The 13,942-nt window shown below is 42.7% G+C and overlaps 1 protein-coding gene across 1 annotated transcript in view; it reads right to left on the minus strand.

Moving 5' to 3' along the window:
* Positions 1-3,441: 3,441 nt before the first annotated feature.
* Positions 3,442-13,942, minus strand: part of LOC126285115 (substance-K receptor-like) — a 271,274-nt gene continuing 260,773 nt past the window's right edge. Inside the window, exon 6 of the mRNA XM_049984438.1 lies at positions 3,442-3,750. Within this exon, the coding sequence (XP_049840395.1) occupies positions 3,442-3,750 (309 nt within the window). The remainder of the gene's footprint in view (positions 3,751-13,942) is intronic.

A 13,942-nucleotide genomic window follows, 5' to 3' on the forward strand; every position in this document is an offset into this window, starting at 1 on the left:
TACTGCGCCTGTTGTTGTTTTAGGTCCTTTAGCGGCATGCTACGGTACTAAGGCGCGGGGATTTCAATGTGTGCCAAGAGCACAATAATATATTAAATACAATTACGTATCTCTACTTTTTTCGAGCTGATAATTGAGACTTTATCCGCATTCAGCAACACCGCTGCTATAGCCACAGGGAATGACAAACACTTCGGCTAGCGTCAAAATGACTTTGTAGAGTAGTATCATTGTTTATTACACCCGGCCTTATAGAGACAGCAGATTACAAGCTGAGACTTAGGACATAAAACTTACGTCAAGAAATTCTGATGAATTTTTGGATATTGTATGGCTGTGATCGATGACGCTTATCGTTCCTAACGTTTCGCCAGAAATGGAAAACCATGGCCCACGATCGTATAAAGCGGAAGACCCACCAATACCTGACACATACGGCTGATAAACCCTTAATTGTACGTCATTAAATAACTGTACCTGGCGAGGTAGCCTAATAATAATGAAGTCACCCCTGAACAATGGTGCTCTGGGAAAGTTTCTCAATGTAAACTGCCAAAGTATTATCCAGTTATCTACACCGCAACAAATAAGGCCAAAAACATAAATGAGACCGTTCAATATCACTGCATAAGCTGTGTCGTATATTAGAATAGGCCGCGAAAGATACTGGAAAACGTATTGTTGACACACAGCTACAATTCTTACATCTGAGTGTGGATTCGTACCTCACATCTGCATAGATGCAGCCCTTACAGTAAAACTCTTGAGTGTAAAGCACAAAGAAATCAACAGCAATATTAACAATCAGTATCGATATCTATGTGTTTTTTCTACGCCTGCCATAAGCTTTGTCCATGCATGAAGGCATACATTACAAGTATTTTAAATGAGAAAATATTGAGTCTAACTTACTACGTTGTCATTACACCTCAATAGTATTACATGTTAACGGAAACTAGAAAAATTACTAACTAATTTCAGAGTATACGACAGGTTCTGTTTTTCCCCTACAGTATTGCTATGAACGGCCTCCTCATCACATTACAAGGCGGTAATATTTTCAGTCCATTATAGAATAATATGCTGAAAATAAGACTGTCACTTATAAATATTGAAAAACGTTTCACAAGAAGACATACACAAACTGAATGAAACCCTCCAATAGCATAGATAGCCAACATTAGACACTGAATCAAAAGCAAAAGCTTTCCAAGCCACAGATATGTCTAATATAAAAAGACTCTTGAAGCAGATGTCAGATTTTAAACGTACGCGATATATTAATGTGATACACAGATTGACAACGTGACTGAACACTCTAAATACTGCTGAAATGACCCGAAAAGAGAAGAGAGGCTCTGCAACAATCTGTAAGAAGACTTATGGGATGTCAGGATATGTCCTATAGAAACGAGACAGTAAACAGAAAATGATGAGAATAATTACAACATGTGGTGTTGTAAGGAAAACAAGCTAAGACAAGAAATGCAGGACTGATCGGATAACCAGGACATCGCGGAAATTTTTAGAAAGCTATAAGAACCCAACAGAGAAATTAGCTCGAGCTTAAAATGTCCATGAAGGTAGAGAAGATGCTGAAACTTTGTGAAGACCTGTTACCCTGATTATAGAAACTTCTACCACGATGGTTGTTCCCTGTATTCTGTTCTGAGATGTATTTTGTTCGGCGTGTGACGGTAATGCTGTATTAATGTCCCTCAAACCATTGTACACACTACTGTAGTAAACACTGCTGGCAAGAGTTTGTAATGAAATATGTTCTCACTAAAAATTTCATCTGAATGGGTCCTATTATTCGTCTTTACTGAGACGAGCAAAGAAATGTATCTATTACGATCTAGTTGTGATCTTTGTACTGCACATCAGGTGGTATCACTTCCAGGCAAATTCCTTCGTTGGTCCTTCTAGATATCTGGATAAAGCACAACTAGACCATGAAGAATTTAATTTATACGTGCTTATAACTGTAGCCGGCAAAACAGATCCTTTCGTGTTTGTCATCACAACATACAAGTATATGTTATCGCACGTAGTTAGTCTTGAATTTTAATGGGTAGCATTAATCATGAGATTACTTCTGAATAGAGGCGATTTGTAATTATCCACGCCGTAATTGTTCTGCTCCTCATCTCTAGTTCACATCTTCATTACAAAAATCGTCCAGTTGAGAGAAAAATTCATGAATCAATAGTAACTGTTATAACTTTTCCCGGTTGTAGCACACTATCACTCCTTTGTGTGGGATGAACACGATTAAGAACAGACTTGTCACTTACAGAGCAAGCTGACCGGTGTGTTCATCCGAACTTTCGTCAAAACGAGAAGCTAGCCCTTCTTCAATGTCTAATCTAGCATCTTAGGTATAAAGGCAAATTCGTCCGTTCTAAGTTATGGCGCAAGAAAATTTAAGTGGACCATGTAGAGGTGAATAGAGACTAACAAAATGTGGCTCATTCCTAGGCTAAATCTGAATGACGATAGGTTCTTTAATAAGTTGTTAGCAACGAGACAGTGGACTGTCGATTATGCGAGTTCTACGACCTTCGGTTACGGAAGTCACCTCTTACTCAACCATTACAAGCCGAAGAAGGTACTATGGAAAGTCAACCTTTCCTAAAGTAGTGGCGTGAAAAGTCTTTCGGTAGTCAACACACAGATGAGGACTCGGTATAGTGTCATCACTCCAGTCCGTATGTCACTTCTCTGCACTGACAAGCATTCACAGAGTTTCCGCATTCACAACAGCACATCACACTCGGCATCCTCCAGTAGTGGTGATTGTCTGCAGGCCACAAGCAGGTACAGGTAGACCACGGTATGTGAGCTGTGGAAGCGTTCCTTCTGAGTAGTGATCCCAGACGGCTTGTAGTTGAGCATTTACACGTGAAGAGATAAAGAGGGAGAGTGGTCCTTTCTAAAACAGTGATCCCAAATGTACTGCAGTGGTCTGCTCGGCGAACTGGTGAAGGTATAGAATCTATCTCTTGTCAGCTGACACCACCCTTCGAAAGGGGTTCTTTTCCACCCTGGCTAATTGGTGGAAGAAGGCCACTGCTTTCCCGTATATGCCCCAACATATGTCCTTTAGCAGTGGTGCTGGGATACATCCCAAAAGCAGATGCTGACGTAGGTGGACCTAACAACAAGAGGTAGATGGCGCTGGTATGATATACAAGTGGTCCATTCTGAGGTAGACCACATAAATACCTTGTAGAGGATGACTCTCACTTGAGCAAGTACAGAGGGATATCAGGCCTTCCGAAAGCAGAGATACCGAAGGCTTCGAAGTGCTACGCTCAGCAAACTGTTATAGCTACACAACTGTGCTGTTTTTAAAGGAACCTCTAGGCAGTCCTTATCATCCTCGACGCTGACGAATCGGTGGACAAGTCTTTACGCTGCTGCCGCAGCACGTGCCCCTCAGTAGCGGTGCTGGGCAACGGCGTCGAAGTGGCTGGAGGTGGACGCGGATCTGGCTAGCAGCAGAGTGGTGGCGGTGGCCGAGTGCGGGGGCGGTCCGCGGCAGGACTGCCACGCGGAGCCGGGGGGCGGGGAGGTGGCCTGGGGGCAGCCCGCCCCTTTGGAGGCTAGCGTGCCCAGCGCCTCGAGGTCGGTCAGCTCGCGGCCCCGACGGCTGGAGCGGCCTCCAGCCTCGCTCACCTCGGCGCTGGGCCGCAGCTGACGACAGCAGCCGCGCAGACGCAGCCGGAACTCGCGCTGGAACTTCTCCTGCAACACGAAAAACCCCCGCAGGCGTCACTTCCCAGGGAATTCCAGCAACGTTAGTTGGAAAGTTGTCAAGTGGTTCAAATGGTGCAAATGGCTCTGAGCACTATGGGACTTAACATCTATGGTCATCAGTCCCCTAGAACTTAGAACTATTTAAACCTAACTAACCTAAGGACATCACACAACACCCAGCCATCACGAGGCAGAAAAAACCCGGCCCCCCCGGGAATCGAACCAGGGAACCCGGGCGTGGGAAAGTTGTCAAGTGCTACTAACCATACACCGAAGAGCCAACCATTAACATCACTGCCCACCGCGAGACCGAATGCCTCCAGGTGGTGCTGCGGACACGTGAAGCAGTGAGGAAACAATGTAAGCAGAACACAGACAGATGAGCAGTCATTATAGCGAAGGTACTGGCGGAAGATGCAGAAATCCTCTGGTATGAGCGGTTTAGACAAAGGGCACATTGTTGTGGTGCTGCGGCTAGAAAGCAGAATCTCCGAAACGGCGAAGCTGGTCCCCTTTCGTGAGTACCTATGGAAAGTGGTTGAAGGATGAGTAGGCCTTAAGGTATTGGACTACAACGTCTCATTACAAAATATAGAGGAGGATCTCCGCGTGTGTCTTCCACATAGGCAGCGATCTGTGGCAAATCTGACAACAGTACAATGCTGGTGCAGCCACAAGTGTTTTGAAGTACACCTTTGAAAGGCTGTCATTGAACATGGCTACACAACCCTTTCGTCTTCCTGTGCTGACCCAGCGATATCGTCAGTTATGACCATAGTGGGCCAAGCATTACCGAGTTTTCACCTTGGTTCGGTCGAAACGTGTCGCCTGTCGAGTGACTCTCATTTCTTGCTACACCAGGTCGATGGTTGCTCACTTACCCGCCGTCTTTCACCGCGCCACAGATGCAAGCTGGTGTGGGCCCAGTTATGCTATGGGGTACTCTGCGTTGGGCCTCCATGCAATCTGTGGTAGTAATGGAAGGCATAATGACAGCTGTAAACTTTGTGAACGTTATTGTGGACCACCTTCAAGTGTTCCCTCATGGTGATTACATCTTCCACAGGATTGCTGTCCGTGATACAAAGAATCGCCCTACAGTGGTTTGAGAGGCATTATGGCGAACTCACGTTGCTGTCTTGGCCAGCAAACGTGCCTGTTCTATAGGCACTGGAGCACATATCGGGCACCAGCTGCGTGCCAGTAAAACACCACCCCTTAATTTACGGGAATTGCCTGACCTGTGGTTAGACACCTGGTGCCACATACTTCTGCTATAAAGGACTTGTAGAAGAGAAACTCTGTTTAACTGTGTTTGAAAAGTAGGATAACACGCTATTAAGCAGGTGTTCATAATGTTTTGGTGTATTTCAGTTTGGCATACTCTTTTCCTACAACTAGTTTTACGCGATCTACTCAAACGTATCTACCCATAGTGAGCATTCATATTGGGTGTCTCCACTCTTCGGCCTTATCAAGGCCTCGTCTCTGGTGGGCACTCTCAGTGAGGTGTATGAATGTCTGTGGAGGAGTGGCAGCCCGTTATTCTCCAAAAGTTAAAACCATAGACTGCATTGATTTTGGGAGATGGGGTCTGGAGCGAAGTCGACATTCTCATCCTATAGGTGATCCATTAGTTTGAGGTCGGGACTACGGAAGAGCCACTCCATTTCAAGATTATAACTGTCCACAAACCATTGCCTGATATATGCTACTTTATAATAGGCTGCTTCGACATGCGGATGCCAACAGTTACTTCAGAACGGTTCTACTGTTATCAGAACGAAGTGCCGTGAAATTAGTTCATTATCTTCCGCTTTTATCGTTTCCTTAACGCAGAGGAACACGAGCCTTGAACCCCAACGTCGGTACACACAGCTAGTTCCCATCGCTTTTAAATTGCAATTTCATGTAATTACTGAGGCAACTGTCAGTAAATGAAGTAATATAATTATCCATCACATTAATGTACGTCATATTTAAATTAAAACTTTTATATTTTCGTCAACAGAATTTACGCAAAATGGGTATAAAATGAAGTGCTACCCAAACAATGTTCGTTTTCAATGGGATATTTTGTCGGTACAGTATTTGCACACGGTAACAAAATGTTCAAGGTATATGTACCTCTTATTTTCACATACATACTAGCTCTTACTCGCAGCTGGGCTAGCAAATCAGTTGTGTTAAGATAAGTGACGATCGGGAAGTACTAAGTAATATATAAATATCTAGATATGCTGCCTTGCGGATGTTTGTAGTGCTGGTACGTAAGTAGATAATAAAGTAATTTTTATTTTTTGTCGTATATGGGACCTTAGTAAAAAATGTAATAATCTAGAAAAAATGATTTTTCTTATCAGTTATTTACTGCACTCAAAAAAGTTTTAGCGGAAATTACAGTCTTTTAAATTGAACACTCTAATCCATGGACGTAATTGAAATCCTTGTAATCAAAGCACTTTTTGCTTTAGCCTAGCCACTAATAATAGTAACCTAAAGATATCTCGGCACAGATGTTTAATTTGTAACTGTGTGCTCTTACAGAACACACTCGCATCAAGATTCACATTAAGAGGACTGGAACATCAGTTTATGATAAAGCACGCTTGATACTTAAGAAACTCAACTGGGTAAGAGGTGGCTTCTTCAGCGTCTATAATATCATCCACACGTAGAGTAGATACTCTACAATATCTCCTTCTACTTGTGATACAATTTTTTAATTTACCAGTCCAATAAATCCATTAGCCGTCGCCAAACTTGCACTCTTAAGCAACCAATCTTTATTTTCCGTATTTCCTTGCAGTTCAGGATAAACTTCGGTCATCAACACTACTGCACCGTAAAAAAATATTACGCTCTTCGTGATGTAATGTAATCGTGCCGGTGGCGCCCTTATCAGAACGATCTTCGCCAATTTTCAGAGAAGCATCCGCGTACTGTCCGTATCATGAGCTACTGTGCAGTTTTACGTGCATATTTGTTTCTAAACTAAATTTTTTTAACATGTTCCTGTAAGACTCACGCCTTTAAACACGCATTCACTTCGTATGGCGGTGTGTCTTTAGTTGCTGCGGACAGGTTCTGCCTAAAATCGCCAGTCCATAGTACGACCATTCCTTCGGCGACAGTTGATTGCTTTTAATATCTCGCATTGTTATTGAGTCAGTTGCTCTTACGTGAGACATTGTATAATCGTTCCAAAGCAATAGCTTACTTTGCTGCAAATTCTGTCTACTATCGCTATTGTCATTGATGTTACAAACAGGTGGTTCTTCGTGTGCTAAACCCAACGGCAGTTTAAGTACTGGAGACGTCGTTCGGCCACTGTCTAATAGCGTGGTAGCTATTCCAGAGGAGGCGAGTGCAACTGCTACCCTTTCATTTTTGCAGAGCTAAAAGACCTTTAAAAGAAAAAAATTACCAGTTCCTCTCAGATCATCTTAAAACAAAAAAATTGATCACTCTCAAATTTTTTCATAACATTTTTGACATTTCTTGTCTGTTCTGGATTCAGCTGCGAAGAATATGCATTTCTCCTAGTATATCACTAGTTATTCCTTCATTTCTTAGGAATCTACTGAATCCAAAGTAAAAGTAATCTATTAGATTCATCATTATTACCTGGTCTTCCACCATCATGAGAATTTCGTTGCATATTAAGCCACTGCATGTACAAGTAAGGGATTGAAATCTGTGCAGTGTATCTTCTGCCATGTCATTTACGTATTTGTCCCACGATTGTTGTGGATCTGAAAGCCCACAGGTTGCTATTAATAATGCAAAAAGCTCTCTCACTTCGGTCACTGATCTGCACTGTCTGTTATCCTCAAGTGTTTGATTCCAGTGCTTCAAATTTTCTATTAAGCCTTTTGCCTCGCATGCCTGTCTGAATGTTAGTAAATCCTGAGAATTGTGTTGTGTTTTTAGGGTGTTTGAAACACGTTGGGCCTCGAACACGAGTGCAGCATGATCTTCTAACACAAGCATTACATGTTTTGACATGCTCCGTATAGACTCTATATAAAGCAATTCCGGATTTAACGCCGGCCAATGGTGAAAATGAATTAGTTGAAATCAGCTTTTCCATTATTTTTCTTTTCTGATGTAATCCGAGTACAACATCTAGGCGTCTCAACGTATGGAAGAATTTATGAGAAATCGTCTCTTGCACAAAGATAAAAATATTCACCCAAAAGTATTTGTAAGGGGATTAATCATCGCTCACACAAATTATTTTCATTAAAATACACTATTTCATCATTATCTATGTAAATACTGAGGTATGTTACGGTTAGACGTCTTCCGTCCAGCGGGAAACTTGAAAGACGCCTCACAGCTTCGTATCTCCTGACATAACGACCGGATTGATATGTGTGGACTTCATTTATGGGGTTTGTGAGGCCTTTGTTCCTGAAGTTTAAAAAAAGATTTTTCACTGCATTTGTTAATGTTTTGACATATTTCATAGCACATATTGAACCGCAAGCCTCCAGAGTCATATGTGCATTAAACGATACAAACAAAATTCGGGTATAGGGGACCAACCAATTATTATCGTCATTAACGTAACTGTCATTTTAAAGCCTAATCATTGCCGTCCTAACCCCTTCTTCTTGTACTGTTCGTTGGTACAGAGCACATCCGTTTTCAGTGTGTGTGTGCGTCTGTGGTCTCCTTTTAAAGGAGACCTGCCCGCATTGTTTCCCCGCGGGCACCGTGAGCCGCGAAAGCAACTCTGAGCACCGGTAAGGGCACGTAGTGCGGGTAGCAGAGCTGTGTTATGTGGCTGGCCTCTTGCGTATGCATACTGCATAGGGGCAGTCGTGCCACTGTGAGAGCGCTTCGCGCTCGCACCTGAGAATGGTCAAGCTAAAGAACGTAGTGCAGGTGGAATACAGATACGACAGCGGTCGTTTCACGTATATGTGGCGTCCGTGAACTCGGCATCGGTACACGGTTCTCGGGAGGCCAATCAAATGTGGCTCAACATGCATGTATGGGACATAAGTGTAATACATAACTACCCAAATTTTGTGTATCCTGCGCCATGCAACGGTTGCCCGTGTACCGATGAAACACATTTTCGAACCATAGTAATACGTCCTATTTTCATGGCCACAAATAGGATACAGATGTAAAGGATTAAGAAACAAACACATTTGTCTTATTTATATACAATACTGGCCATTAAAATTGTTACATCATGAAGGTGACGTGCTACAGAAGCGAAATTTAACCGACAGGAAGAAGGTGCTGTGATATGGAAATGATTAGCTTTTCAGAGCATTCACACAAGGTTCCCGCCGGTGGCGACACCTACAACGTGCTGATATGGGGAAAGTTTCCAACCGATCTCATACACAAGCAGCAGTTGACGGGCGTTGCCTGATGAAACGTTGTAGTGATGCCTCGTGTTAGGGGCAGAAATACGTACCATCACGTTTCCGACTTTGATAAAGGTCGGATTGTAGCCTATCGCGATTAAGGTTTATCGCATCGCTACATTGCTGCTCGGGTTGGTCTAGATCCAATGACTGTTAGCATAATATGGAATCGGTGGGTTCAGGAGGGTTATATGGAACGCCGTGCAGGATCAACACGGCCTCGTATCACTAGCAGTCGAGATGACAGGCATCTTATCCGCATGGCTCTAACGGATCGTACAGCCACTTCTAGATCCCTGAGTCAACAGATGGGGGCGTTTGCAAGACAACAACCATCTGCACGAACAGTTCGACTTCGTTTGCAGCAGCATGGACTATCAGCTCGGAGACCATGGCTGCGGTTACCCTTGACGCTGCATCACAGACAGGAGCGCCTGCGATGGTGTACTCAACGACGAACCTGAGTGCACGAATGACGAAACGTCATTTTTTCGGATGAATCCAGGTTCTGTTTACAGAATCATGATGGTCGCATCCGTGTTTGGCGACATCGCGGTGAACGCACTATGGAAGCGTGTATTCGTCACCGCCATACTGGCGTATCACCCGGTGTGATGGTATGGGGTGGCATTGGTTACACGTCTCGGTCACCTGTTGTTCGCATTGCCGGAACTTTGAACAGTGGACGTTCCATTACAGATGTGTTACCACCCGTCGCTCTACCCTTCATTCGATCTCTGCGAAACCCTACATTTCAGCAGGATAATGCACGACCGGATGTTGTAGGCCCTGCACTGGCTTTTCTGGGTACAGAAAATGTTGGACTGCTGCCCTGGGCAGCACATTTTAGAGTTCTCTCACCGATTGAATACGTCTGGTAAGTGGTGACCGAGCAACTTGCTCGTAACAATACGCCAGTCACTGCTCTTGATGAACTGTGGTATCGTGTTGAAGCTGCATGGGCAGCTGTACCCTTACACGCCATCCAAGCTCTATTTGACTCAATGCCCAGGCGTATAAGGCTGTTATTACGGCCAGAGGTGGTTGTTCTGTGTACTGATTTCTCAGGATCTATGCACGCAATTTGCGTGAAAATGTAATCACATGTCAGTTCTAGTATAATATATTTGTCCAATGAATACCCGTTCATCATCTGCATTACTTCTAGGTGTAGCGATTTTAATGGCCAGTTGTGTATGTTACGTTATAATTACCAAGACGTGTATAGTGCAGAGGAGGGGTACTACGTACGATATGACATGGACATTAATTTATATCATCCTGGATGTTTTTTCAATGATTCTGAGCTAGTATATCGATAATTGGTGTGAAATTGCTGGTGAATAGGCGCATTTCACCAGTCAGGTGAACAGCAGCAGACTACATTAAATCGCACGAGTATGTTGTACCAAAACACTATGCAGACAAGCACCTATTGTAAATAACAATGGAAACTACATGGGAAATATTTGTAGAAGCATTCCAATTCTTCTGCAGTGCTAAACATCTTTTGCTGCACACGATTGCATTGAAGGAGTCGCAGAAAGGTTGGCATCGCATTCCAGTCTATTGAAGTCCTCAAATCTACTACCAAAAATGCCTTCGAGATACCGTAGCACCGTTAGAAACCCATAGAAACGTTCTTTGAGCTTCTCCTGTTCCACATTGTTTTCAATAACCACTAGTGCAACGCTCCGGAAGTGTACACACGATATTTCTGACAGTTGCTTTACCCACAACAGCGGTTTTCCCTTATTTCTACCTTTCAAAGCTACATTCAAGGTATTCAATTGCTTGGTTACGTCAGTTAAAAACGCAAGGTGGAAAATCCACTGTGGGTCGTCCAATTCTTTCGCCGGTTTTCCTTTCGCATCAATGAAAAACGCTATATCTTTAGGTAAATTAAAAAATTTTCTGTGTCCCAAACCGTAAGATCTGAGAATGTTAACAGTTTTTATAAGCACATTCAGGACGCCAACTAGTTTGGCACATTCTGCTAGCAAATAAACGCGGTAAAGAACGCAATGTATTGCAGGTAGTTCCTTCTGGACACTGACGGCTTTCAACTTCTTTCGTATCAAAGCAACGACACCAGACTTACCACTAACCATTGCAGGAGCCCCATCTGTTGCCATCTATGAAAGTTTTTCGCATCATAGCTCGTATTTCTCTATTATATGTTCTACGCACGAAATTACATCGTCGGCCGTTGTTATGTAATGCATTGGCACTAAATCGAGGAGCTACTCAATTACATTAAACTGAGCATAAACTCCTTGCAAAAAGACTGAAAGTTGAATAACATCTCTTACATCAGTGTTTTCGTCCAATGCTAATGAAAAGAAAACCAAATCTCTGATCCTGTTTCACAAACACCGAATGTGATGTACACTCAGACAACAGAAACGACTGGAAGTAAACGGACCGAGTGGATCTGCGCGGTGCAGTAACCTGGGTGGCTAGGCGAGTTGATAGTGGTTGGGGGGGGGGGGGGTACTGCTGACTGGTAGAGTGGGGGAGCCACGAACGGGTCTTGCGGGAATCTGCAAGCGCCCGCACTCGCGAAGCGGCATTTGCCCAGCCCTGTTTTAAAGCCTACGTAGGAACTTTTTCGTGTATTGCCCATCTTACATGCAAGGAAACTGATGGCTTTTAGAGTCAGACGGGCTGCGAATCAAATTTTCCACAATAAATTCGTGTAGTTCTTTGTCAGTGATTGAGTCAGGTGTTTGTGCCCAGTAGCAGTCAGTCTGATTAGACCCCAATTTGTCTTTTAACCAAAGGGAAATATGTACATGAGGTAAGCCACGCTTTTGCCATTCTACTGAATACATATAGCGTGTCTTCATATATTTTTCCCTTGGTTATAACAGATATTAGTTCCTTTACTTTTAACCTAAATACTCGTGGAACTATATCATGTCAATCAATAGCAACCTGTTCCGGTAGTAATTAATCGACTACTTCCTTCCATGCTGGGTTACTTGTGAAGGTTGTGAATAAACTAGGACTACCACACGCGTGGCCATAGGCAAAAGCGTCTTGAGTAAATTCATGCAGTTATCGTGACTCATAAATCAAGAGGGTAGGATAACCATCTTGCCCATATTATGACGATTTATATTTGCGTGATTGCTAAAGCATCTTTCACATGGATATAATTCTCTGCTCTCAACTTGATTTATTGGTATGTATCGCAGTCGTTCTCTTTCCACTTAAACATACACATCTCCACAAAACTTATTGGCCTGTTGACTGCATAGTGTTATCATACTAAAATCAGTTTCTCGTATCATAATGTGATATGCATAATAGTTGATATATGACACTTATTTTTTTGGCACAGATAAGCACGTTACAAAGTCGCATGGAGGTATTTGGAAATTATAATTTTATGACCCTAATGCTAAAAATTTGAAGATAATACAATGCATCATAATATATACGTCTATCAAACTCCCCAGTTAATCTGTTATATCGGAGATACAAAATGATGACCCGACTTGCGAACTGTTCGCCCATATCCTAGTCTGCTACTTCGTTTATTAATGGTGTGTTAAATCACCTCTCGTGTTCCGCGCTTGGTGGACGGTATGGGTGGATTACTAATTTGTAATCATCTCCTCCCATGTTCCCTAAAGCAGTTTTGAAAGTGGTTATTGGATGGTTACATTTATGCAACATTCTCTGAATATTCAAAACCGTCTCTTTTCCCATTCCTTGGATATTATTACACCTACAGTCTGCTTCACTAGTTTCAACCCCAGGAACACAAACCTGTAACAAATTATGCTGATGATTATCTGGTGAAGTAAAGAACCAGTTTTATAGTAAATTGGACTTTGAATCTTAAAACGAGGTGTAAACTCTGGCATTTTGATTTGTTCTTCTATACAAAATAAAATAATCTGAAAACCAGCATGATATTTTTTAATTAATATACAAATGTCTCGATTCACTACATTCTGATAGAAGTAGAGTTTTTATCGGTTCTTATGACAGCTAATACAGATAAGTGGGCTTCTGGCACCTATGAGGTGACAGGCGAGTGGTGGCTCCATAAAAAATATTTTAAGTTCGGAGTTGGCGTGGCCACACGGCACACTTGGCTTCCGCTCGGCAAGCCGGGGCTTGGCAGCAACCGTGTGGTGCGAAACATTAGTGGAGCAAGAGGGGTAGCCCCAGCCCACTGTCCAGGCCAACCGCCTGGCTGCAGATTCCATGTGGACACTGTGCCGAGGACTGTACTTTGTGTTGATGAAGGAGATTTGTATGGCGGGAGTGCCAAAGATGTCGCACTTTGTGAAACCATTTCACAGTTCATATAGAAATTAATAATAGCCAGAGGAATCATGATACCTTAAAAAACATGTACATTACCAATATTTTCACGACGATTCTGATAGTGTAATCAGATTTTCAAAATCTTTATTAGTTCAAAGTTTAGTATCTGACTGTAAATTTTACAAGCAACACCCAACAGCGAAGTTCCAAAACCTAAACGGTTCATCCTATTTTGTCGATCGACGTGTCTTTAGAAAGCTATTAGTGTAAACCAAAACTGGTATGAATTACGGGCATGTAACTTGAATAGTACATGAGTGATTGGAGGTCAAAGTGGCCGATTACTATTGATCACTCCAGGCCATAAGTACTCCACAGTTACACGAGAAAACGGTAGCACCATCTTTATAATTATATTTATTAGTCTACGTCTTTGTTTACATTCGTTACATACTATTCATGAAGACATTGGTCAAATATTTACTGTGTGTTAGAAAGCTACTAGC

Source organism: Schistocerca gregaria, chromosome 8 (genome assembly GCF_023897955.1).
Source record: "Schistocerca gregaria isolate iqSchGreg1 chromosome 8, iqSchGreg1.2, whole genome shotgun sequence".
NCBI lineage: Eukaryota > Metazoa > Arthropoda > Insecta > Orthoptera > Acrididae > Schistocerca > Schistocerca gregaria.